The following is a 23837-nucleotide window of genomic DNA, read 5'->3' as shown; positions in this document are numbered from 1 at the left end:
TATATAATTTCGCTTCTTTTGAGACCCAACATAATATACTTTTGAAGAACTATTTTTTTGATAATTATTGGGACCCAACTGATGTTTAACCCAGACGGCACAACTCGTTTAAAAGTTACGCGTGGTTTCTGTTGCGTGTTTAAAACTCCCGAAAACACTAAGAATAACACGTGTCAAGAATAGGGTTTTGATTCCGTGAAATTAACTACTATATTTTACCAAAAAACCAGTTTGGATTTAAGATATTTTAGTTATGGTTTTTCAGTTACAAAAATGGAGTATTAAATTATCATAAGTTTTCGCAACGAATGTGAAACCATTACTAAAAGCACGCGATTTTTCAAATTTATTGCATTTTTATTATTCGGAAGGTTTTAGAGTGTGAGTATATATATATATATATATATATATATATATATATATATATATATATATATATATATATATATATATATATATATATATATATATATATATATATATATATATATATTATATATATATATATATATATATATATATATATATATATATTTATATATATATATATATATATATATATATATATATATATATATATATATATATATATATATATATATATATATATATATATATAATACATTTTTTGTGTTAATAGTATTATTGTTATTACTATTAGTATTGTTATTATTGTTATATGTTTGAAAGTACTAGTGTTGTTCCTATATAAATGTGTGTGTACTAAATGCTATAGGATATCCTATTAATAATAATTATTTAACAAAAATTAAAAAAAAACAAGTTCAGCATAGTAGAAAGAATATATGAAAAAATATCGATCAGCCTTAGCTGGAAATTTTTTTCCTGAATCTTTAAATTTGTCTTCGAGCTGCGAGGCTGCACCAATATACTACCTATGCTTCATCGAATAAACTTTCTCTACCAATATTGACAGTAAAATCTAGTAATACTTTGTTGCAAAATACTGTCCGTAAGTAACTTTACTTATCTGTAAATCAATTTTTTATATTTAAAAATTATATAAAATTATTATGTAAAATTATTATGTAAATTAATTTTTAATTGTTTGAGAAGATACAAAAATGAGTCAGCAGTATAAAAAATATGGCATGAGCCGAAGCCAGCAAGAAAATTTCTTATTCTGATTGCAGAAATTATATTTTTTTTTGCTGATAAAGGTAAGGGTCTATTATCAAGCAGACTATGGCTAGTGATATGCATTAGCACATACTGAACTTTTTTTGTTTTGTTTGTGTGTGTGTGTGTGTATATATATATATATATATATATATATATATATATATATATATATATATATATAACATTTTTAAACCAGAATATGTGGGTTTTAATAAGCAACAAAACATAAATTGAAAAGATTCTACTATAAGTCTTCTACTTACTTATAATCTACTAAAATAATCTTAATAATTCTACTTAAAATCAACTACTAAGTTTTTCACATATTCAACGAAAAAGAGAATGAGAAAAAATATTAATGGTGGTACAACTGTTAATGAAAATACTTGTATTGAAACTCTAGTTATTTATCTTTAACTTCAAAAAATTTAAAATGACACTAATATTTCTGGTAAATTTTGTTTTTGCAAATTTTATTTTTTAGGAGTTTTACCATTATCACATAATCTAGATAAAGACAATATATTTATAGAAGACTTCAGAAACTTAATGAAGACAATAATATTAATGTTGATTAAGGTAGTTGACTATTAATGAACAAGGGGGCATGTGTGCATATAGTTTTTTTAAACATTATGTATAACTTATGTTTATATTTATTACCTATATTTGAGTGTATATTAGTCTAATTAATCTTAAAACAGGATATTTGCACTTTAACAAGCAACAAAACCTAAATGAGATGGTTTCGAATCAACCTTTAAAGATTTCTATATTTAAAAGCAAAAATAAATTAAGAGAGGATTTGCATCCTGGTACAAATGCTAATGAAAATACTTGTGAATACTCGGGCTTCTGGGTCCTTCCAAAGTAATAACTTATTTGCATTTAATTTAAAAGTTTCTAATATTTAAAAAGTACAATAGTATATTTGATGAATTATGTTTCTTAATGGGTTTCATAAATTCTTAAAGGGTTTCATAAATTCTTAAAGGGCGTCTCTTATATAGGTTGAAGTAGGTGGCTCTAACAAACAATTTGGAAAGAAGAATGAAGGGTCAATTCCGTTTAAATGTGCAGACACAAACAAGCGTGATTAATAAGGAAAAAAGCAATTTCACTCTTCCATCGAATCATCACTCTGGTTTTTTCAAACAGCATTTTTTATAGTGCATTTATTTAGGTACAATACAAAACAATAGACTAAGATAATCATTTATTTTGTTATTTATTATAAAACTTGTTTTTTTTTAAATAGATTACGGCGAATCATCAAAAACCATTACCAATACAGATCGACCAAAAAATCAGACAAACGAAACCTCTCCCATGGATGATGCCATGTTTTAGCGTCAAATGATTGTGTCACACCATTAAAAGAAATTTTGAAATTGCTGCAATAGTTTTTAGATAAAGATTTTAATAAAATTAAATTTGAACAGGTTATCTCAATTGAGGAATTAGTAAAGTTCGAGACCCGACTTTTAAGAAAAATTAAAAAGAACATTCGATGCTACTGGAATTGTTTGTAAAAATGCGAAAGCGTATTGTTATACGATTTTAGATTTTATAATGACGGAAGAGGCGATCAATCGAAATTAAATATTATGTATGGTAACCATGTGCCAAACGTCTTTTATTAGCTTATTTTTAATGATTTGGATTTTTATTTCTTTGTTTATTTTTTCTTTGTAGTATTATTGTAAAATAATTTACCTTAAAAAACAAAAATAAAACAACAAAATTGTCGTAAATATAATGTAGTATATATAAAAAAAGGTTTACATGTTTAAAGCTATAAACGTGTCTAACAAAACCTACGTATTTTTGGTTTATCATTAAACCGTGCTGAACAGCTTCAGGCATAAGTTTGGAAAACTTATGCCTGAACTAACTTAAATATGGCATTAAATAAAGTTTCCGTTCGGAAACTTTATTTAATGCCATAAGTCCGTCTTAAACTATAGAAAACACGAATTTAAAACCTCATAAAACACGAGTTTAAAACCTCAAAAACACGTACTTAAAACATAAAAAAACTCGTGTTTGAAACCTTAGAAAACACGTGTAAAACTCCAGTTAAACTTCCCGTGAAATCCACGTGTTTTCGGTTTACGCCTGGATCGTAACAAACACGTGTTTATACGGGTTTTAATTCCGAGATTAAAACCAGATGTGCCGTCTGGGAAGCTACCCCTAAAAATTTTTTTTTTTCAAAAATTTTAGTATTATTTTATTATATAGAACACATTTAGAGGGTGAGAGCAGACATTTTGAAAAAAAGTTATTTTAATAGCCACCCTAATATAAATACATACATATATACATATACATGCATATGTAAATATTTATGTGTTAGTATATATATATTTATATGTTAGTATGCTTATATATGTATAAATAATTATACATGTATTTGTATGTATACAAATAAACATGTAAAAATGTCAAATAAAAATTGGCACAAAAATAACACTTCACACAAATTGATACATCAGATATCTTTGAGTACTAATACTTTTTTAGCATATTATAATAATAAAATCAGTTGACTACCTTTATATACTTGAATTTTTCAAGAATCCGTCTGTATTTGCACAATTGCTTTATTTATTCAAATTCGATAAATTTTTTTCTCAATGTAGTTTATAAGTTTCCTAACATTTTGAGTGCTCCCCAACACTTTATACCTAAAAGACACAGATAGTAAGTTAAATACTATTTCTTACTCTCCGTTATTGCCAATAATGAAGAATAAGAAAAAGTATCTTCGATATTGCCAATAATAAAGAACATTATATTTAAGTTTCAACTTAAATATTTTAAATATATGCTTGTAATGTTAAATGTCATACGTTTAATTTTAAATATATTAATGGTATAATGATACTGTGCATCTTTTTAAAAATGTTTAAGATTTTTTAAATTGTAATCATACTATGGCAACATTTTAAAGTCATTGTATCTATATCATTATAATTATTATGTCAGAGAACTATTGTCAGAAAATTCGTCAGGTTGCCGATCAAAATGTGCTTTTAATATTATACACACACAGGTATTTATGTAAATATCAGTCTCATTTATTCATTTTTGCCATATAAATATGAGCTCAATTATTTATACTATTTAAATTGGAAAAATTACACAACATATGATCATCGTAAGTCATATTATAATAAATTAATTTATCACAGCGTGTTATATACTTTATTTAGAGTCTGCTGTGAAGTAAATTAAATATTCAATTATAAAATATATCTTAAATATGAAATTGGGAATGGAGTTTTGGCCCATAATAATACAAGTATCACATATTTTAATAAATATCATTGTAAGTAACCTGCACTTGGTTTTAATTGTAAATTTTCATTGTGATAATAATTGCATTTTAGTTCACAAAGTTATAAAAAGATCCCTAACTCGTAGTCTAGGTAACTATGGTTTGATTTTAATGGATAAAACGTCAATAATAAAAATAAGTGTTATCGTAACATAGTAACCATTTTGTTTAAATGTTGTGACCATTTTGTTTAAATGTTGTGACCATTTTGTATATATGTTGTTACTATGTTGTATAAGTATATATGAAATAAATTATTAAGTTGTGCTTATGTCTATTTTTATTTACTAAAGTTAAAATGGATGCAAGCACTAAAGAAGAAAATAACTTTACAAATTGAAGCAGAAATTTATAACGAATCATGTTGGCGATTGGATATGAATCGCAGAAAAGCACCATTGTCGAATGGTTACGAATTAAATCATTGTATAACAATTGTTTTTTGTCGCGTAAATATGTTTTGAAATTTAAGTCTGATTTTCAAAGTTATTCATAAAAATTTAAAATGTCAATAATCGTGTGTCTAATACATTTTGTTCTCCATAAACTAATGAAAAATACGCCAATTTTTTAACCAAAAAAATTACAGTCGATTCTGCTAAAAACAACTTTAAATACTTAAGAAGACTAAACTAAAATGAAAATAAAGTGACTTAAAATCCATAACAATCCCATGCGCGACCCAGTTAGTTAATAAAGATAAGATCACGATGGTATGGTGTAATGGTTGTGTAATAATGGCTAATCGTTGTTCTGTTAGTTCTTGTCCTCCACTAGCAAGCCGCTGTTTTGCCATCACTGACCACGGCTGGTCATGAAAAATCCTTAGAGCAAAACGGACCTTCGGCAGCCGTGGCTGGTCCAGCGCGGCAGCCTACACAGGACCAGTGCGGGACCATTACGCCCTTGCTGTCTGGCTAGGAAGTAGGTTATTAATCCAAGAACCACCAAATTTTTTAATAGAATTATACACAGGACATCATATATTTATTTTTGTGCATATCTAAAAAAAAGAATTCAAATATTTATAAAACCAGAGGTTTTTTCTTTTTTTCCAGATTTATATAGTTTACCGGTCATAAAATGTAGACCGATAGTTTTCTTTATTTAACCAAGGGGCGTGCAGAGGGCGAGTCACCCGAGCAATATCTCGGGACTCCGATTCCAAAGTCCTGCTAGTGGTTGACCAAAAAAAATTTAACCGCAGAAATTCATAACACTTCCAGTTTTTTTTTTTTTTTCTAGCAAACCAGTTACAACTTTGCGCACACATATACAGAACAAAATGTTTAATGCCGCCAAAAATAAAGAAGCGATTTGTTGCATTAAGTTCATAAAATTTGTTGCATCAAATAAAAAAACTGCTGTAACACGATTCATTCTATTAATCTTTACGGACTGAATTAAACAAGAAAAAAACATTATGCAAAATATTTTTTTAACTTTTCTTGATATTTAAGTTTAGTTAAAATTAAGCAATATAATTTAATTAAGCAAAATTAAAAAATTTTTAAATAATTATTTTTTTTATTTGGAACTACTAACCTAATTTCGTAAAAAATTATTTAAAAAGATAAAATTAGAAAAATCGAGTAAAAGTACCGCAAACCGGACACTCTTCACAAAAAGCTAAATAACTTTTTTAATATTGATTTTTTTTCTGGAATATAGTTGTTTATTAAAGTTGGAATATAGTTGTTTATTAAAGTTGGAATATAGTTGTTTATTAAAGTTGGAATATAGTTGTTTATTAAAGCTCCAACTTTAATAAACAACTATATTGGTAAACATATTTTACTTTTGGATGGTCACAGCACACACGTGTCACAAAGTGTAGCCTTAAAGTGTAAAGAAAACAATTTAACACATAATTTACATTCCCACCCATTCATCTCATATTCTGCAGGTTTTAAAAACACTGGGCTCTTTCTTATTTCCAAATCAAGATAACACATAATATACATTCCCACCCAAAAGTAAAATATGTTTACCACCAATTTTTAGAATGTGAGGAATAAACATTTCATCGAGCCACTGCAAAAATTGATTACTTTCCATCCAACCAGATAGTGATGTCGGGTAAAGTGTGTTTGGTGGGTCGATTATTTTATTTGTAAACAGCAAAAGGCGGTAGAAGTAATCCGTCAGCATTAACACAATTAAGAACAGCGTAGTTTATTTTTTTGTTATTTCGATTTAATACTAGTGGACGCTTTGCACCTCTTCTGGTAATTACTTTCGCATCCCTTTTCTCACGATTGAAACCAGTTTCATCATAATTCCACAAATGCATGTCTTTACTAAAACCTATTTTTGCAAAATCAAAATGTTTTTTCAAAACATCAAAATAACGGGAAAAAATTTCTGGTGTGCATGACCCTGCTCTCAAAGATGCGATGTTTGCAGCTGTTCTTTCGCTTAGTTTTGAGTGCCATCGAATCATTAATACTTTGTGCCATTTGTGACTAGGCGTTTCATTTTTGAACAAACACGTTTTATCATTTTCACTAAACTTTTAACTTGATTTAATTGTCTAACAAAGTCCCAATCGCCAAGCATCTGAAGAAGGTGAACCAAGGTTAACTCAATAAAATTTTGTTGTATTGCCACTACCAACTACAAAAGTCTTATTTGATTTTGGTCGGATAACGTTGATTTTGGTATGCGGTAGAATTATGCTGCGGCTCTTCAGCTCAACTCGCCATTTTCAATCTTATCCAATGCGCTTTTTGTTTTCTCCTCAGTGTAAGGCTTCTGGTTTGTTTTATTTTTGCCATTATAAGCTTAGTAAATTCAATTCAGTTACATACTTTTGAAATTGAAGAAACGATGCATTTTTGTGGTTACTTTGTGTACTTTTGCACTTTAACCTCAACAGTATAAGTGCAAAAGTGCAAAATTAACACGAAAGTGTTAGTTAAAAAACTTAAAAAACCCAAATGAAAAAAATTCAGTCAGTGTAAAAAAATAAAAAAATAAATTAACTTTAACATAATAAAAAAATTTCATTAGAGTGAAAAAATAATAAACAGATTAACCTATTAAATTTCAATTGATTATAGGGTGGATTTATTGTGTCCAATTTAAGGTGAAAACTGAAGAAAATCTTATTTCCGTCATAACTGAGTAAAATTATGAAAATCTAAAACTATTTTGAAACTAGCAGAAAATTTCCAATAAAATAGCTTCCTTTGGTTTCAAATTCCTTTTTAAATCTTTCATGCTAAGAACCTAATTTCCAAAAAAAAGTTTGACTTTTAGGGTTAGATTTTGTTTGAACTTAAATATCTTATTAAAGCAATCATTTGAATAATTTTTTTTGAAACTTTATAGTTTTCCACACACTAAAAATTAAAAACTTTTTTAAATTTTGCAAATATCTTTATTCTTAGCGAAGATACTTAGTTTTTTCGAAATATGTCCGCTTTTGCGCACTGTCCGGTTTGTGGTACTTTTACTCTCTTTAAGAAATTTAAGCAAAATCCTATTTCCGTTTATAGACGCATAGTGTTGCAAAGGTGATGAGTTTTGTTAAAACATAAGGATGCAAAAATGTCAATACATACCATTAACCAGGGATGCGGAGTCCCAAAAGGACTCCGGCTTTATATCTCCATTTTTTTTTTTTCATGTTTATTAACTTATGATCTGCTAAAAGAAAAAAATTCATGAGATTTAATGACTTGGAACTTATTGTTTTTAAGCCCGGAGTCCTGGAGTCCCGGAGTCCTTGCCGCTATTATACCTAAGGACTCCGGGTTAAAAAAATAATTGTTCCTCTCACCTAAAAGTCTTTTTTTTTTCCTATTAGAAGTTCATAAACTTTTTTATATTTTTAGAGCTCCTGTATACCAAAAACTAGGAAGAAGTAATCCTTTTGTGAATTTAAAATTCGGAGCCCTTTATGGACTCTGCATCCCTGCCATTAACCTAATAATTAAAAAATCTCGTGTAATTTTGTCATACACATAATATAACATGAATTAAAAATAGAACAAATCTTGAACAGAAAGGAATGTTGCTAATTAAATGTTAATTGCTAATTAAAACATTTATTCACGGTAGTTGAGTAATTTTTTGTTGTGAATTTTATACTTTAAAGTATTTTTTTAATTATGTTGAAATTATATATTATTATAAATTTAAACTAATTTATACTTAGAAGTATTAAAAACTTACAAAAGAACTGTTTATTAAGAAAAGAAGATTAACAAATAATAAGTATTTCACTTTGATTTAGCATTTGTCTACTTTACATTCAGGTAATCAAAGTTAATGCCAAATGAGTTTTTCCAGCTGTCGTGCTGAACCTCCTGTAATAGAGGGATGTGGCAATTAAAAGACCATGTCTAATTTGTCCAACTCATACACAGTTCTCATTTCTTTGATAAACTCATACACAGTTCACATCTCTTCGATAATTCGAGAAAATTATCAAAGAGAAGATAACAATTTGAAAAAAATAATTACAATTTAACAAAGAAATACACACATTATATTATACTAGAAAAACCTTTCTTTTAATTAATTGAGTGCCTTGCTCAAAATAAGCTTGATGTACTGTAATTTTCTCACTAAAAACAAAACTTCTTTTCTTTCCAGATGGTTTGTTTTTCTTCCGAAATTCAACTCATCCTTCCAAACCTTTTACTTGAATTTATATAAAAAATTACCCACAAAAATTGACAAAAAAACCGCTTAGTATATAACTACAATTAAAATAATTAAGAACTAAAAAAAACCACGTAATTGCCAAAGAAAATTTTAGAAACTTCTACACCGAAATTACACTCCTCCTTGATTCTTAAGGATCATACAAATCAATGATATTGTATATAAACTAGTCTAACTTGTGGGATTTTATTGGACGAAAATTAAAACCGGTTTTTTTGTTTTGTTTATAAATATAGTCCGCCATTTGTAAATAGGACAAAAGCTGAAGCCGTTGAGTGGAATAAAAGTTAAAAATGCAGGTTAAAAGTTCCCTATAAATAAAGATAATTCAAAAACACGTTTTAATAATTATAAAATACTTATAAAAGTTTTTTTATGAGCCTATGTTTATTAAAAAGTATTATAAACCATAAAAATGCTTTAAAAGCGTCTGTCGTTCACTTTTCTATTCAAAACTTTAATCCCTTTCTAATCGAAAATAAATTTAGATTAGACATCAAGGTTATATAATATATCATTGCATACAAATAGTAATCGCCGTACTTTCTATTTGTAATTTCAATTTTTACTGCAAAATTTCTCCATTGGGCTTTTATTGTTTTTGCTTAGCTAAAACATTGTACCAAGATACTGCTTCCAGAATTGATACTTTTGATCTTTCTGCGATTCTCTTAATTGTATGATGGTTTCTTTCCACAATTCCATTTCCTTCGGGATAATAGGCAGCTCGAAACCTAATGCGCACTCTCTTACCATCAAAAAACTTTTAGCTCCTAAGTTTTAAAAATTACTTTGTTATTTGTTAAAATACCAGATGGCGCTCCTTGCTCACAAAAGATCAGGCGGAGTATTCAAATTATAGCAACACTTCTGTACGAACTTGAAAGTTGTCGCCACAGTGCGTATCTTGAAGGTCCGCAATCAATTGAGTAAGAAAATTTTCGGTGCCAAAATGCGTGGCCACTCTCTCCCATTTTTGTTTAACTCTTAATTTTCCTTTCAACCATTGTACACGTACTGGATCTATTGACTGGCACGTTTCGTAATTTCTAATTACTGCTCGAACGTCGTTTTCTGTAGCGGTTGGAATTTTTACGAACAAAGTTTAACGTACAATTTACTCTAAAATGTCCGGTTCACTTGTGTATTTTAGAAATAGATTCAGCCTCTGCAACTACTCCAACGGAATTTTAAAATGCTCAAGCTCTGTCAATTTATTCAACCATCTGCTTTAAACTCTTGTCAATGCTTCAGCTAAATTATCTTTCGACGAAACATTTTTTACATTAACATTAAGACCATATTCTTCAATAAGTTATAGCTGAACGCTTATTTTTCTTTAAATCAACATTTAACTCGTCGCATTTGATTAATAATCGTGATTTACCAGTAGTCAGATACCCGGTGAAACACGGATTCTGTAAAAACAGTCACTTTCTTTAGTTTTCATGTCAAAGCCATATTCATTCCTCGCGTTACAGCATCTACTTCCGTCAAATTTATGTGAACATCAAACATTTCTTTTCGCAGCCATGATGCCTCCTTTACTGTAGTTTTACTAATTTGATAAGAGTACCAATCGCTAAAGAACTGGCGTCAATCCACATGTCAACCTCTTCACCATCTACAGTCTAATCACCAATCAGCCCAATCAGCTGGTTCGGACTTCCCCACTTCAGCATAAACTTCTTGAAATACACACTTTAAGTTTTCATCGCAAACCTCATTGTCCCAATCCTTCATCAAAGTAACGACTCTTCTTTTCATAAGACTGCAAATTGCTCATAAGAGACAGGCAAATGAGCTACCCACTGCATACAAACAGAAAACACACAGACTGACAAATCACCTACCAACTGCATACAAACGGAAAACACTAGTCTTCTGTTTAACTTTTTCGGAATCACATCAACTCAATTCCCTCTGAACTACATCAGCTTGCCACCAACCTTGCTCATACACAATCACAAAACACGTACCCTATTACATCCATTCTGGTCACCTTCCTTACTCTCCAAACCATATTTTTCAAAATATCTTCTGACATAATCAAGACTCACTACATCCTCATTAACAAAAATGTTGTCTACGTAAGTGTTAAATTCCCTACTCACCAATACGTCTTGATCAATAAGGACTCTCTCGACATATTTTATAATAATTGACGCAACAATCAATCTTAAACAAAGACGTGTCAAACAATACTTTTTGTTTCAAATTAAGTCTGTTTAGAATGAGCAAAGAGATTTTTTAGTTTTTAACTTGAGATAAGCCTTGCATAAATTAATGATTGCTGGTTTGTTTCCCATTCTTCTCCATTCCCTAAAAATCTTAACACACACACACCTGCATTTCTTGTATAAGTCTCAATAGAACTGTTAGCTTCTCTCCGATCCAAAACGGGTCTAATTTTATCATCTTTGTTTCATTGGATTACAGCCATTAAATGAATTTGCCGTTTGGTTGGTCACATCTTATTTTTGTCATACTCAATTAACAATTTACGATTGATCCAATCCTATTAGCTCGTATTCGTATTCTGCTCTTGTATGTTTTGGTATGAAGTATTAAGCAACTTTGTTAAATAATTGGTTGGGGCCTTCTCCATCTCTCCATTTCCATTTAACTTTCTATTCAACACCATTAAACTTTGCCCCATGATCTTGATTTTTAATGCTAATTTTATTCACTTTACCTTTGGACCCAAACTTTGCCACTCCAGATAGGGAAATGAAACTCCTCCTAGCAACTTAATGGGACTCATTCCAAGCATCATATCAACTCCAAACGGTCAAAAATCCACCGTAATAACGTCTTTTCGTACTTGGATTCTATTAATTTAATAATGACAACCGTTGATTCATCCCGCTGATCAAAAGTTGCCACCTTTGGAGGACTCTATTTCTTTGGAGGTATCTATTCCGATTTAACTTAAATAGAAATTGACTTTTTAGATTGACATAAATTTTAGTAGATTAATGTAGAACTTGCTGCGTTTACGGTTTATCAACCGTGATAAAGTTATTAAGATATTGTGAATAAATAGTGACGTCCGCGAAACTACACTAACTTATTACTAAAGAAGTTATTTCAATTATATTCTTATCAAAAATTAAATATTTTCAATTATATTATTATCAAAAATTAAATATTTTCAATTATATTTTTATCAAAAAATAAATATTTTCAATTATATTTTTATCAAAAATTAAATATTTTCAGAGTTTATTAGCCCGTGTAATGTTAATTTGTCACTGTTAGTTTGTACAACTTTATATATATACAACTTTATATAGTAGCGCAAAAACTTTTGGTACACCTGCATATTTTTTCTTAGGTGCCCCAAGAGGTTCTTAGGAAGTTCACGCCTCCTTCCTTACTTTACTTAAGTTAGTAGTTTTATATAACTACTCTGTGACTACTACTATACTATTCTTTTCATTGAGAAATAGAGTCAGTTACTTACATAAAACAAATTGTCCAACACATCACACATGTTAATCTGCACAGTAAGTTTTTCTAAAAATACTGATAGTCTATATTAAAGTTTTCTTCGGATAATTAATAATCGCCGCAACCATTAATTAGAAAAGGAGTACCCGGCAGTAAATGAGCATTATAGAGATTTTAGATTTTTTTCTCACATTATTGTTTCATTTTATTCTTTTATGTCTATTAATAAATATCAAGTACTAAAAATTCAGTTTTTAGCATTGGGTCTAATATATTTATGATAATAATTGAACTTGAAACATAACAATTTTATAACGACGTGTCGCTATTTAGATATGACATCTTTGTAGCTATTGATATCACGACAAATTTATCGTTAGCTTTATATTGCAGCATTGTAGCTAGCTACAAAATAATGAAAAATTTGGAGCTAATTGATGGCTTCATATCGAAGCTTTGTAGCTAGAGATGTTATTACGGTATAATGATAGCTATAGATTGTAGGTATGTAGCTAAATACAAAAAACAACAAATTTAAAGCTAGTCAATAGCTACATTCTATAGTTTTTTAGCTAGCAATGTTGTTACGATATATCGATAGACAAAGCTACTATATCGGAGCTACTAAATGTAGTTACATATAGTAGCTTTGTTGCCAGCTACTAGGTAACGACAATTCTACAGCTATTATGTGACTATAGCCATCTATCGCTATAAGGATAATGAATGTTGTAGCTATGTGGCTAAAAATAACTATAAATTTATAGGTAGCTGATATCGCTAGCTAAAAAGCTGTGGTGTGTATACATACTACAGCTTTTTAACTCTGATTAGCTCTGGTCTCAGAAAAAAATACCAAACAGCGCAACTTTTTAAAACATTTAGAAGTTACGATTTGTGTAATTTTGTTTACCTTTAGTTTATACTTTATTTTTAGTAAAACTTAATAAAGGTTAATATGTTTTTCTCTTACTATTTTTTACCTTTTATTTATGTTGCTTATATACTTTTTATTTTACAGCACTGTTTTTTAAAAGCAACACAAAAACTTGAAAACTAACATATGCTTTGAATAATGTAACCTTCACTCTATATGTCATATTCTGTTGTTTTTGATATATAAAAGCAACCCAATCATTCATTCTCAAGACAAATTTAAATACAAGAAACAACATAACCTATTCTCTGATCACACCTAAACATAAAAGAAAAGTAAACAACTTTCCTAATATTTTTATAAACAGTATACCTACATGTAAGCTCACTCTTTTCTTGTCAAATAACTATCTTTGGCCCTCTCTGTATTGCACCGAAAAAAAATTTGACAAAAATCTTTTAGTCAGAAAGCAGTTTCATTGTTAATTTGCTTAAAAGCTTCGATCTTTTTTTTCTATTAAGAAACTCTCATTAAGATGTTTTATACAGTTGAATACATTCTTTATAGCAATTTCCAAACCATAAATAAAACCATCATTTTCAAAATTTTTATTCGCTGATTCTTTAACCATCTAAATAGTCTTGCACAAATAACAATTCGCTCATACCACTTCCGATATCATTGTTTTGAATTAAATATTTTTTTTCAAATGGATCTGATAAAGCATGTTTTGGGAAATGAGACGAAATGTTTAAATTATTAACACTACAATTGGTTTGATAACTTGTTTTCACATACCTTTTTCAAGGACAGCTTAACAAGATCTAGAATTAAATCCTAGCGCTAATTTTTGTAACGTTTAAAAACAAATCATACCTGAAGCAGTGAAATCATTTACTCCGGCTAAAGTTTTTCAACTTTGCAGTTTTATTGCATGCAAGACTTTTGATAAGATAATGGTACAACTTTTTTGATAGAAAGTACTTGCGTGACTAAATTTTGTCGTCAATATTTCTATTCACTGCTGTCGTATTTTAACTTGGTTATTCCATAAACAACATCATACAAATTACAGTTTGTAAATATAAAATCTAAGAAATTTTCATATTATTTGATCAAGTTTAGAACAAACAAACAATTTCTTTTCTGTAATTCCTAATCTTAAATTGCTAACTTTTTTATGTTGTTGTTCTTGGTAATACTCGGTGGGAAATCGGCTAGTTACTAGTTAAAAATACTCGTAACAATACTCGTAACTCGTAACTCGTAACAATACTCGTAACAATAAAAAAATTAATTTGACTGCAAGGATTGCCAGCTAAATAAGCTTGCAACTAGCTAGCGATAACTCGTAAAAATAAAAGACATCGATTTGACCTCAAGAACTGCTAGCTATAAAAGCTAGCTTTTTATATATGCAAAAATTAGCATGACGTTATTATATCACTTATTCGTATTTACTATATTGTTATATATATATATTATGATAATAATATAGCTTGTTCAAAAACTGTGGTATGTATGCACACTACAGCGCTTTATCTGTGCAACGTTTTAGCTAGTGATGTTAACTAACTAAAGATTTTTAGTAATGTTTAAGCAAGCTACAAATAGCTGCGATATTCAGCTATTGATATTATTTATAGCTAAATATTGATTCAATATTTCATATCAACATCGCTAGCTAAAAAGCTACATTATGTACCAGCTTTAGATTTGTCGTTATGTTGTTGTTAGCTACATACCTAAGATCAGTAGCTATCAATATATAGTTATCTATACGGTATTTAGATAGCTACATATCGTAATAAAATCCTAATGTTATAAGTTTAATTAGTATTATAAATATATTAAATCCAATGCTAAAAATCAAATTTTTTAAGACGTAATAGTCAAAATGAAATAATACGATAAAAAAATTTACTATAAAGCTAGGTTGTATCTTCATTCCTAGGTATCTTCTAGATAAACAAACTTCCTTCTTTTTTTTTTTTTTTTAGTATTGTATTTGCCGATTGAAAATAATTTACACTCGTAATTTATAAAAACAAATATTTACATGACTGGGGCTTGAAGAAGACAAAATTCATCTTATCATTAAGCCCCCCCTAAAAAAATGCATATTCATCAAATAAAATGTTTTAACAAAATGCAAAAAATAAAATATATAACGTTTAAAATATTTAATAATTCAAAGAGTATTTATATTTAAGAACTGATTAGTAAAATAAGATGATATATAAGTATTAATATTACAAAAAGAATTTACAATAACTTTTTTTAATAAAAATTGAAATTATAAAATTTTACAATATTTTTAGTAATTAGTATTTCAAATAATAAAACTTAAAAAAATCGTTTGTAAATTCAAAACTTATAAGATAAGAAATACATTTACAATAGCAGACTATTGTTTAGAATATTAAATATAATATTAAAGAGTAATTAGTAGGTTAATTTTTGTTTTTGTTTGCTAGTTTAAAAAGCTTTTTAGAAGAACTTTAATTCATTTTCATGTATCATCAGTAATTGCTTAAGTTTTGTTTTAAACTGGTTTAAAGAATAATTAGATTTCAGCTCATTATTTAATATTGTATTCCACAGCTTAGGACCTCGGTTAGCAATTGAGAATTTGGTTGCTGAATAATGTGTTTTGGATTGAATGTAATTGTTTTTTGAAAATCTGGTAGGGTATATGTGGTTTATTTTTTCAAAAAGTGAATTAAATAACATTGGTGATATTTTTTTATCAAGTTTAAACATGAAGATATGAATATGGTAAAGGTTTAGTTTATATACATTTAGAATATTAAGTTTATTAAATAATGTTTGAGTGTGAGAGAAACGGTCTACGTTTGTAATTATCCTTATAGCCTGTTTTTGTTTACTAATCAGTTTTTTTACTTTTGTTGCGTTTGTGCTGCACCAAGCAACGTTTGCATAATTTAAGTAGCAATGAATTAAAGAAAAATATAAGTTTTTTAAACAAGATAGATTTAAAAACTGCTTGGCTTTATACAAAACACCTATATTTTTTGATATTTTATTTTCAATTAGACCTATGTGGTCCCTCCAGGTTAAATTTTCATCCAGAACCACACCTAAAAATTTTATTGATTGCTCTCTTTTTAATAATGCGTTATCAATAAAAAGATCAGGAAGTTTTAATGGAATATCTTGTTTTTTATGAAGACGATGGAACAAAGTGTATTTGGATTTATTGATGTTCAAAGATAGTTTGTTTGATTTGAACCATTGGGTTAATTTTTCAAGTTCTTTGTTTACTGTTTGAAATAATTTACTGATATCTTTACTAGAATAAAACAAGTTTGTATCATCTGCAAACAAAATTAAGTTTAAAATGTTAGAAAATTTATATAAGTCGTTAATATAAACGAGAAATAAAAGTGGTCCTAAAATTGATCCTTGAGGAACACCACAGGTGATTGACTTATATTCCGTTTTTCCGCTATCATATGAAATAAACTGCTTTCTATTAGACAAGTAACTATCAAACCAGGACAAATTAGTATTTATTATACCATAACTTTTCAGTTTGGATAGAAGGATTTGATGATTGACAGTGTCAAAAGCTTTACTTAAATCGATAAATACACCTAGGGTATACTTGTCTTCATCAAACCCTTTAAATATATCATGAACAAGGTGAGTGATTGCATGATCAGTTGAATGACCAGATTTAAATCCAAACTGTTTATGAAAAAGAATATTATTAACATTTAAAAAGGAATATAGTCTATTATACATAACCCGCTCTAATATTTTAGAAAAACAAGAAAGAATTGAGATTGGTCTATAATTCGTAACATCGGAAGGATCACCTGATTTTAACACTGGAATGACTTTTGCAATTTTTAGGTTATCTGGAAAAACGCCTTGTTTTAGAGATAAATTAAAAATATGTAGTAATGGAATTGTAATTTGTTTTATTGATTTGATAATGACATTACTACTTATATCATCAAATCCTAAACTTTTATTGGGTTTTAATAAAGAGACTGCGTCTAGTAATTCTTTTTCTGTAAGTTTATAATTAGACATAACATTAAGGTTGGTTGAGGTTAAGTACGAACTAAAGTGTGATTGAGTAGTTGCTATATTAGATGATAAAGTAGGACCTATATTTACAAAAAACTGGTTAAGTGTTTCAGCGACTAAGGATTTATTTACAATTTGTTTGTTATTAAATTTAAGATTTAGAGGAAGAAAATTTCTGTATAAGCTTTTTTTTCCAATTACCTCCTTAATAATATGCCAAGTTTTTTTAGAATCATTTTTGTGCTTTATTAATTGTTCAGAATAGTAACGTTTCTTTGAGCGTTTTAAAATTGACTCAAATAGCCGTTTATAGTTTTTATAGGTAGTTTCATTTTAAAGAGTTCTTTTTTTAAGAAACTTGTTATATAAGCGTTGTTTTTTTTTGAAGATTTAAGAATGCCCTTCGTGATCCAAGGGTTTAAAAGTGTTTTTGTTTTGATTACTTTAGTAACTTCTGGGAATGCCTTGTTATAAAGATTAAGAAACTCTGTTAGAAAAATATCAAACGCTTTATTGGCGTTTAGATTTAGTTTTAGGGTGTCCCAGTTAACACAGGATAGAAGCTTATAAAAATGACTAATAGAAGTGTCGGTTAGTAAACGTGTTTTAATTATTTTTTCCCGTTCATTTTGGGCATTATATATGCATTTTTGCGATAGGATAAAAATCGGAAAGTGATCAGACACGTCAGTTGTAAATATTCCTGTTCTTATATTTTCATTTATAAATTCATTTGTTATAATTCGATCTAGGGATGTTGAACTTTCCTTAGTTATTCGCGTTGGTTTATTGATTAGTGGAATATAGCTATTTTGAAAAATGGTGTTAAAAAAGTTTTTAATATATATTTTATTTTCATAATCTAATATATTGAGATTGATATCACCAATAAAATATACAGCTTTATTCATAGACGATTTATTTTTAATTATTTTTTTAATGTGGTTTTCAAATACCTTAATGCTTCCTGAAGGCGGTCTGTATAAACCATGAATGACGATATTTTTTGAGGTTTTGTTAATAATTTCAATACATAACGATTCGTAATCGGTAGTAGTTGAACTTAAATTTGGTTTAACTTTGAATAATATTGAGTTTTTTATGTATATACACAAACCCCCACCTTCCTTATTAGATGCTCTAACTTGATGAATTACTTTATAATTAGGTAATTGAAAATTAGAATTGTTTTCAATGTTTTTATCTTTACACCATGTCTCACTTAGACAAATTATTTGAAATTTAATGCCAATTTTATATAAAAGTTGTTTTAATGACTCAAAATTTTTTTGAATACTTATAATATTAATATGAAGCATTGAAAAATAGTTATCCTCCATTCCATTAGCAATTTTTTTAGAATTTGGGTCATAATATAAAGGGTTAATATTTTTAATTATTTCATCATTATTATAAAAATTAATATCAGGATCCGAATAGTTGTTTAATAGTATTGACTTTTTTGATACAAATGAATTAAAATTTATGTTTGTTAAAACAGTTTCATCAGCCATTTTAAATCAGAAATAACTTAAAGCAATATTAAAATTCAAAAAGTAATATAAAAACGTAAGAAAATCATTTATCATTATTTTTTTTTTTTTATAAATTCTCTAACAATAAGCTTATCGTATATAACAACGGAATACTTACCATTTATCCTGTGCAATTTGCTTTCTTCAAGAAGTTTCTTTCTTATTGTGGAAGTTTCCAGCGAAAAATCCTCGTTGATATAAATTCCGGATCCTTTCAGTTTATTGGCATTTTTTAGGATTTTTACTTTGTCTTTATGGTTAAGTAACTTAATTACAATTGTTCTTGGATTTTTTTTTCAATAATGCCAGTTCTATGCGCTCTTTCTATGATTACCCCATTTACATTGAGATTATTTTCAAAAATGTTTATTATCATTTTTTCCGTATCATCCCAACTTTCGTTGTCATTTTCTTTAACTCCTTCAATTCGAAGATTATTTCGCCTTTGTCGATCTTCCAGCTGTCTAAATTTATTTTTTTCATTCTCACCTATATTTGCATTCGATGACTTTTTTAATCTATACTTTGATGACTATTTTAATCTATACTTTTCGATGACCTTCTTAATCTATACTTTATTGTACTTGCATTAAAAATTTCACTTTCACCGCTTCTAAGAAATTCATCGGGGTCGTATTCTTTCTCTGAAGTAGCAAGTGTCACACATGTTTGTTTGTGTTGTGTTTGGGTAAAAAGATTGTAGTTTTCAACAACTTTAATTAAACGGTTTATTGTTTTAAATAAGTAAAACACAACTCTGCATTAACTAAAAATACTTCTTTGTTTCACTTTAACATTAATAAGACGAAATGTAAGGATGATGCCCTTAAAGCGAGAGATTTTTTTAGACGATGAGGATGAAAACATAATTTTGGAGAGCTCCATGAAACAGCAAGGGTATACCGTTGGAAAGCACATATATGTCTCGCCTTGCTTCTCCTACGTGCGATAAGCCCATTATCTTCCTAAACATTACTATTGTTAGACTGCATGATCTAAAAACTGTTTATTCAAAAGTGTGTCATTTATAATCTAATTCCTACAATTAATAAAAGTTTGAAATATATTACAGCAAGTATAAATATAAATATAACATTAAATTATTTATTTAACTATTATGTATTATTTATCTAATATTTGTCTCCTCAGCAAACATTTATATTTATCTGATATTCGTCTCCCCAGCAAACATTTATATTTATCTAATATTTGTCTCCCCAGCAAACATTTATATTTATCTAATATTTGTCTCGCCAGCAAATATTAAAATATATCCTGGTCAGAAACATTTAAATTTCACCATCAGAAATTCACCATCAGAAATTTGCAATTTCTGATGGTGAATTTCTATTTAAATAAGATTCAATTATACTTGAACGGTTCATTGTTGATTGTTTTATTCGTCATTGCTTTTTATAAATATCTAAAAAAATTTAAATTTTTACTGTGAACTCTTATTATAAATAAGTGATCCGTAAAATCTTGCAAACTAGTAATCTGGTTACTAAAAATAATTAATATGGCAATTAAAAACAACTATTATTGTAGCTTGAAATAGTTAATATCCACATGATTTATTTTATATATTTTTTACGTGTATTCAAAAATTATTTTTAAATTCATATTTATAATTTCAGTATCCACTTTAACTATTTTTGAATTAATAATAAGCCCCATAGTTATTTTTTAGCTTGATTAAATACAACCCGTTATTATTTAACAAAAATTTTTATCATTAATATAAAATTTTTTTATTCAAAATATAGTGTTTTCAACAATGTTGAAATGGTAAGCAACTCTGTTGAAATGGAATCCAACATGTGTCGAAATTAAATGCAACAGTGTCAAAATACAGTGCCGGATTAAGGCTTTGTTGGCCCTAAGGGCCAACAAAGCCTTAACATTTTAGTAAATGGCCTGAAAATACAGATAATACGGACTTTCCCACAAAAAGAAGAAAAGTAAAATTTAAAAAAGAGTATTTATTAGGCAAAAACTACATAATTTAAGATTTTCGCGCTTTTATAACTGCAAATTTGTCAATTAGTTCTTTGAAGTTGACCTTGTTGAGCAAATCACTTTCAATGCACACAAGTGAAAGTACAGAAAGACGCCGTTGAGCCATTGTTGATCGTTTTGCATCTTTAATTCTTCTTAATTGAGAAAACGAACGTTCTCCTGAACAATTGGTTGACATCAGACATAAGTAGATCCGGAGTGCTATTTCAGAATTTGGAGATGCTTGATATACACCAGAATTGTGCAGCATTTTAAACATCTTCTGAGCATTTGAATCAACTTGATTCTGTGCACTTGATCCTTCTTCATAGTTTCTCTGTTTTTTATACCAGCACATAAATTGTCGAGATTCTGTTGGAAAATCAGAACAAAGGTCTTTCGAGTACACGGTAACCATTCCTTTAACAGCAATGTCAATATCTTCATTGGTCACGGAGTCATACTCAGTCAGAACTCCAAATCTCTGCAGCACAATTGAGTAAGCTTTAATGCGTTTCTTTAATGCATTTTTCAGCTGATCGATGATGACATAGAAGATATTGACCTTGAAGTTTTGCTGGCTTGACATCCCTTCCATTGCATCTGCGGCATCTCCATCATTGATTTGTGTCTTACGCTTTAGTTGTCTTCGACTTTCAGATTTATATGTGCTGTTGCCACAGCGATCACCTGCCTTCTGATTATAATCATCAAACTTCTCTCGGCATTCATCCAAAAATATATGCAAGCTCTTCAGCAGACCAATAGCTGGAGTTAATTCGATTGTAGAACTTTGCAATAACTTGCTATTAATGTTGAACCTCTGCAGAATGTCATTCCAAAGTTCACACAATAGGGCAACTTCAATAGTATTCATGTGTTTGGCCAATGAACCCACTTCATTCCTTGTGCTACCATTCTGATTACAATCCCCTGAGATCCTGAAGAGCACTTTGTAATTGGTGGTACCCCTTAAACACTGCTTTTGCAGCATCAGCTCGAGCAGACCACCGGGTATCTGATGGGTACTTTGGAACAAAGCATTCTGGTTGGTTTTTAACATGGGTCATTATGACATCCCAACGATGTGTTGATGCTACAAAGAAAGTATACAGGCAATTCAATATGTTAAAAAATGAAACTGCTTCAACGCAACAATCCACAGCTGACTGGCCAACTATGTTCAACGAGTGGGAAGCACAAGGAATGTAGTCCACTAAACTGTTTTTGTTTCTCAGGATTTGTTGCATGCCAATATATTTACCAGACATATTGCTCGCATTATCATACTGCTGTGATCAAAAAGTAAGGTGAATTTTTTTATAAAATGAAAAATCTTTATTTATTCCTCCAAATCTGTATCGTTCCCCTCAAAATAATCCCCCCGACCCCAATGCACTTTTGCCAACGTTTTTTCCAGTCTTCCGATTCATGTTGGATCTCTTCAATGGACTCAAAACGATTTCCCCGGAGTGGTCTCTTGAGCTTTGGGAACAGCCAGAAGTCACACGGTGCTAAGTCGGGCGAATACGGTGGTTGTGGAGCAACATGGGTAGAGTTTTTGGCGAAAAACTCACGAAGAAACAGTGCTGTGTGCGAAGGCGCATTATCGTGGTGCAAAATCCAAGAGTTATTGGCCCATAATTCCGGTCTCTTTTTGCGAATAGCTTCACGCAAACGTCGCATAACGCTTAAATAATATTCCTTGTTGACAGTTTGGCCAGTTGGTAGGAATTCGTAGTGCACGACACCACAATAATCAAAGAAAACAGTCAACATGACCTTGATTTTTGAGCGACTTTGACGTGGTTGCTTCGGTCTCGGCTCGGCTTTTTCACGGTATTCACTCGATTGGTCGGTTGTTTCAGGGTCGTATGCGTAGACCCAAGTCTCATCGCCTGTAATAATTTGTTTGTAGACGTCTAGATAGTCAGAAAGCATTGCTTCACACGTTTTAACGCGACGCTCTTTTTCAAAGAAATTGAGAAATTTCGGCACCAAACGTGATTTGAGTCTTCTGAGGCCCAAATGATCCTTCAAAATCGCTTGCACCGACCCAAATGATATTCCAACCATGTCAACAAGGTCTCGAATGGTTAACCGACGATTTGCAAGCACCAATTCTTTGATTTTGTTGATGTGGCGATCATCAATCGAAGTCGATGGTCGTCCGGAGCGTTCCAAGTCATCAACACGTTCTCGGCCTTCTTTGAAGTTTTTGTACCACTTGTAAACATTTTTTTGAGACATAGTCTCTTCACCGAAGGCCTTTTGCAACATTCGATACGTTTCAGCAGCAGAAATATCATTCCGCAAACAAAATTTAATAGCACTTCTTTGCTCAACAAAATTAGACATCGTGAAAATCGCCGAATGCACTTTTGGTACTTCAGAAACAAGCGTAAACAAAAAATAATAATTATGAGTTTGACATGTAATTTGGCGCAAATGTTAATGACATTCCTACCAACTTAAAAATAAAAAAGATTGCACGATTCGAATAAGGCGGGAAGTTTAAATTAAAAATTCACCTTACTTTTTGATCACAGTAGTATGTCTGACCACGGCAATTTTTTAAGTCGATGTCTTGATCTGACAAGTACTGAAGCAGTGTGTCAGCAAGATTCTGCCCTGTGTGACTGGATATATTGATAAATGTCAAAAAACGCTCCACAGGCTGGTAATCCACCATATTAATATAACGAAGAATGATGGTCAGCTGGTCACAATGGGTAATATCAAGAGTGAAATCTCC

At 29.4% G+C, this 23837-nt stretch overlaps 1 protein-coding gene and 1 long non-coding RNA gene across 7 annotated transcripts; one reads left to right on the top strand and one right to left on the bottom strand.

The window, feature by feature from the left end:
- Positions 1-652: 652 nt before the first annotated feature.
- On the top strand, positions 653-2887 carry LOC136081775 (uncharacterized). 6 transcript variants are annotated; one of them, XR_010639102.1, is made up of 5 exons: positions 675-973; positions 1628-1722; positions 1848-2013; positions 2154-2326; positions 2402-2887. It is a non-coding gene; the product is annotated as an uncharacterized LOC136081775 (long non-coding RNA). The 6 variants fall into 6 exon arrangements; XR_010639101.1 differs by having other exon boundaries at positions 669-973; positions 1848-2326; XR_010639100.1 differs by having other exon boundaries at positions 665-973; positions 1628-2326.
- A 3706-nt stretch (positions 2888-6593) lies between these two features.
- LOC136081332 (uncharacterized) lies at positions 6594-19063 on the bottom strand. The gene is made up of 3 exons (XM_065798642.1): positions 17993-19063; positions 17033-17753; positions 6594-6793 (listed from the first exon to the last, which is right to left on the bottom strand). Exons 1-3 carry the CDS (start codon positions 19061-19063, stop codon positions 6594-6596), a joined length of 1992 nt encoding a protein of 663 aa, XP_065654714.1.
- Between the last annotated feature and the right edge of the window lie 4774 nt (positions 19064-23837).

This window comes from Hydra vulgaris, chromosome 06 (genome assembly GCF_038396675.1).
Source record: "Hydra vulgaris chromosome 06, alternate assembly HydraT2T_AEP".
Lineage (NCBI taxonomy): Eukaryota > Metazoa > Cnidaria > Hydrozoa > Anthoathecata > Hydridae > Hydra > Hydra vulgaris.
The sequence above is the reverse complement of the archived record's forward strand: the minus strand, read 5'-3'. Positions and strand labels throughout refer to the sequence as shown.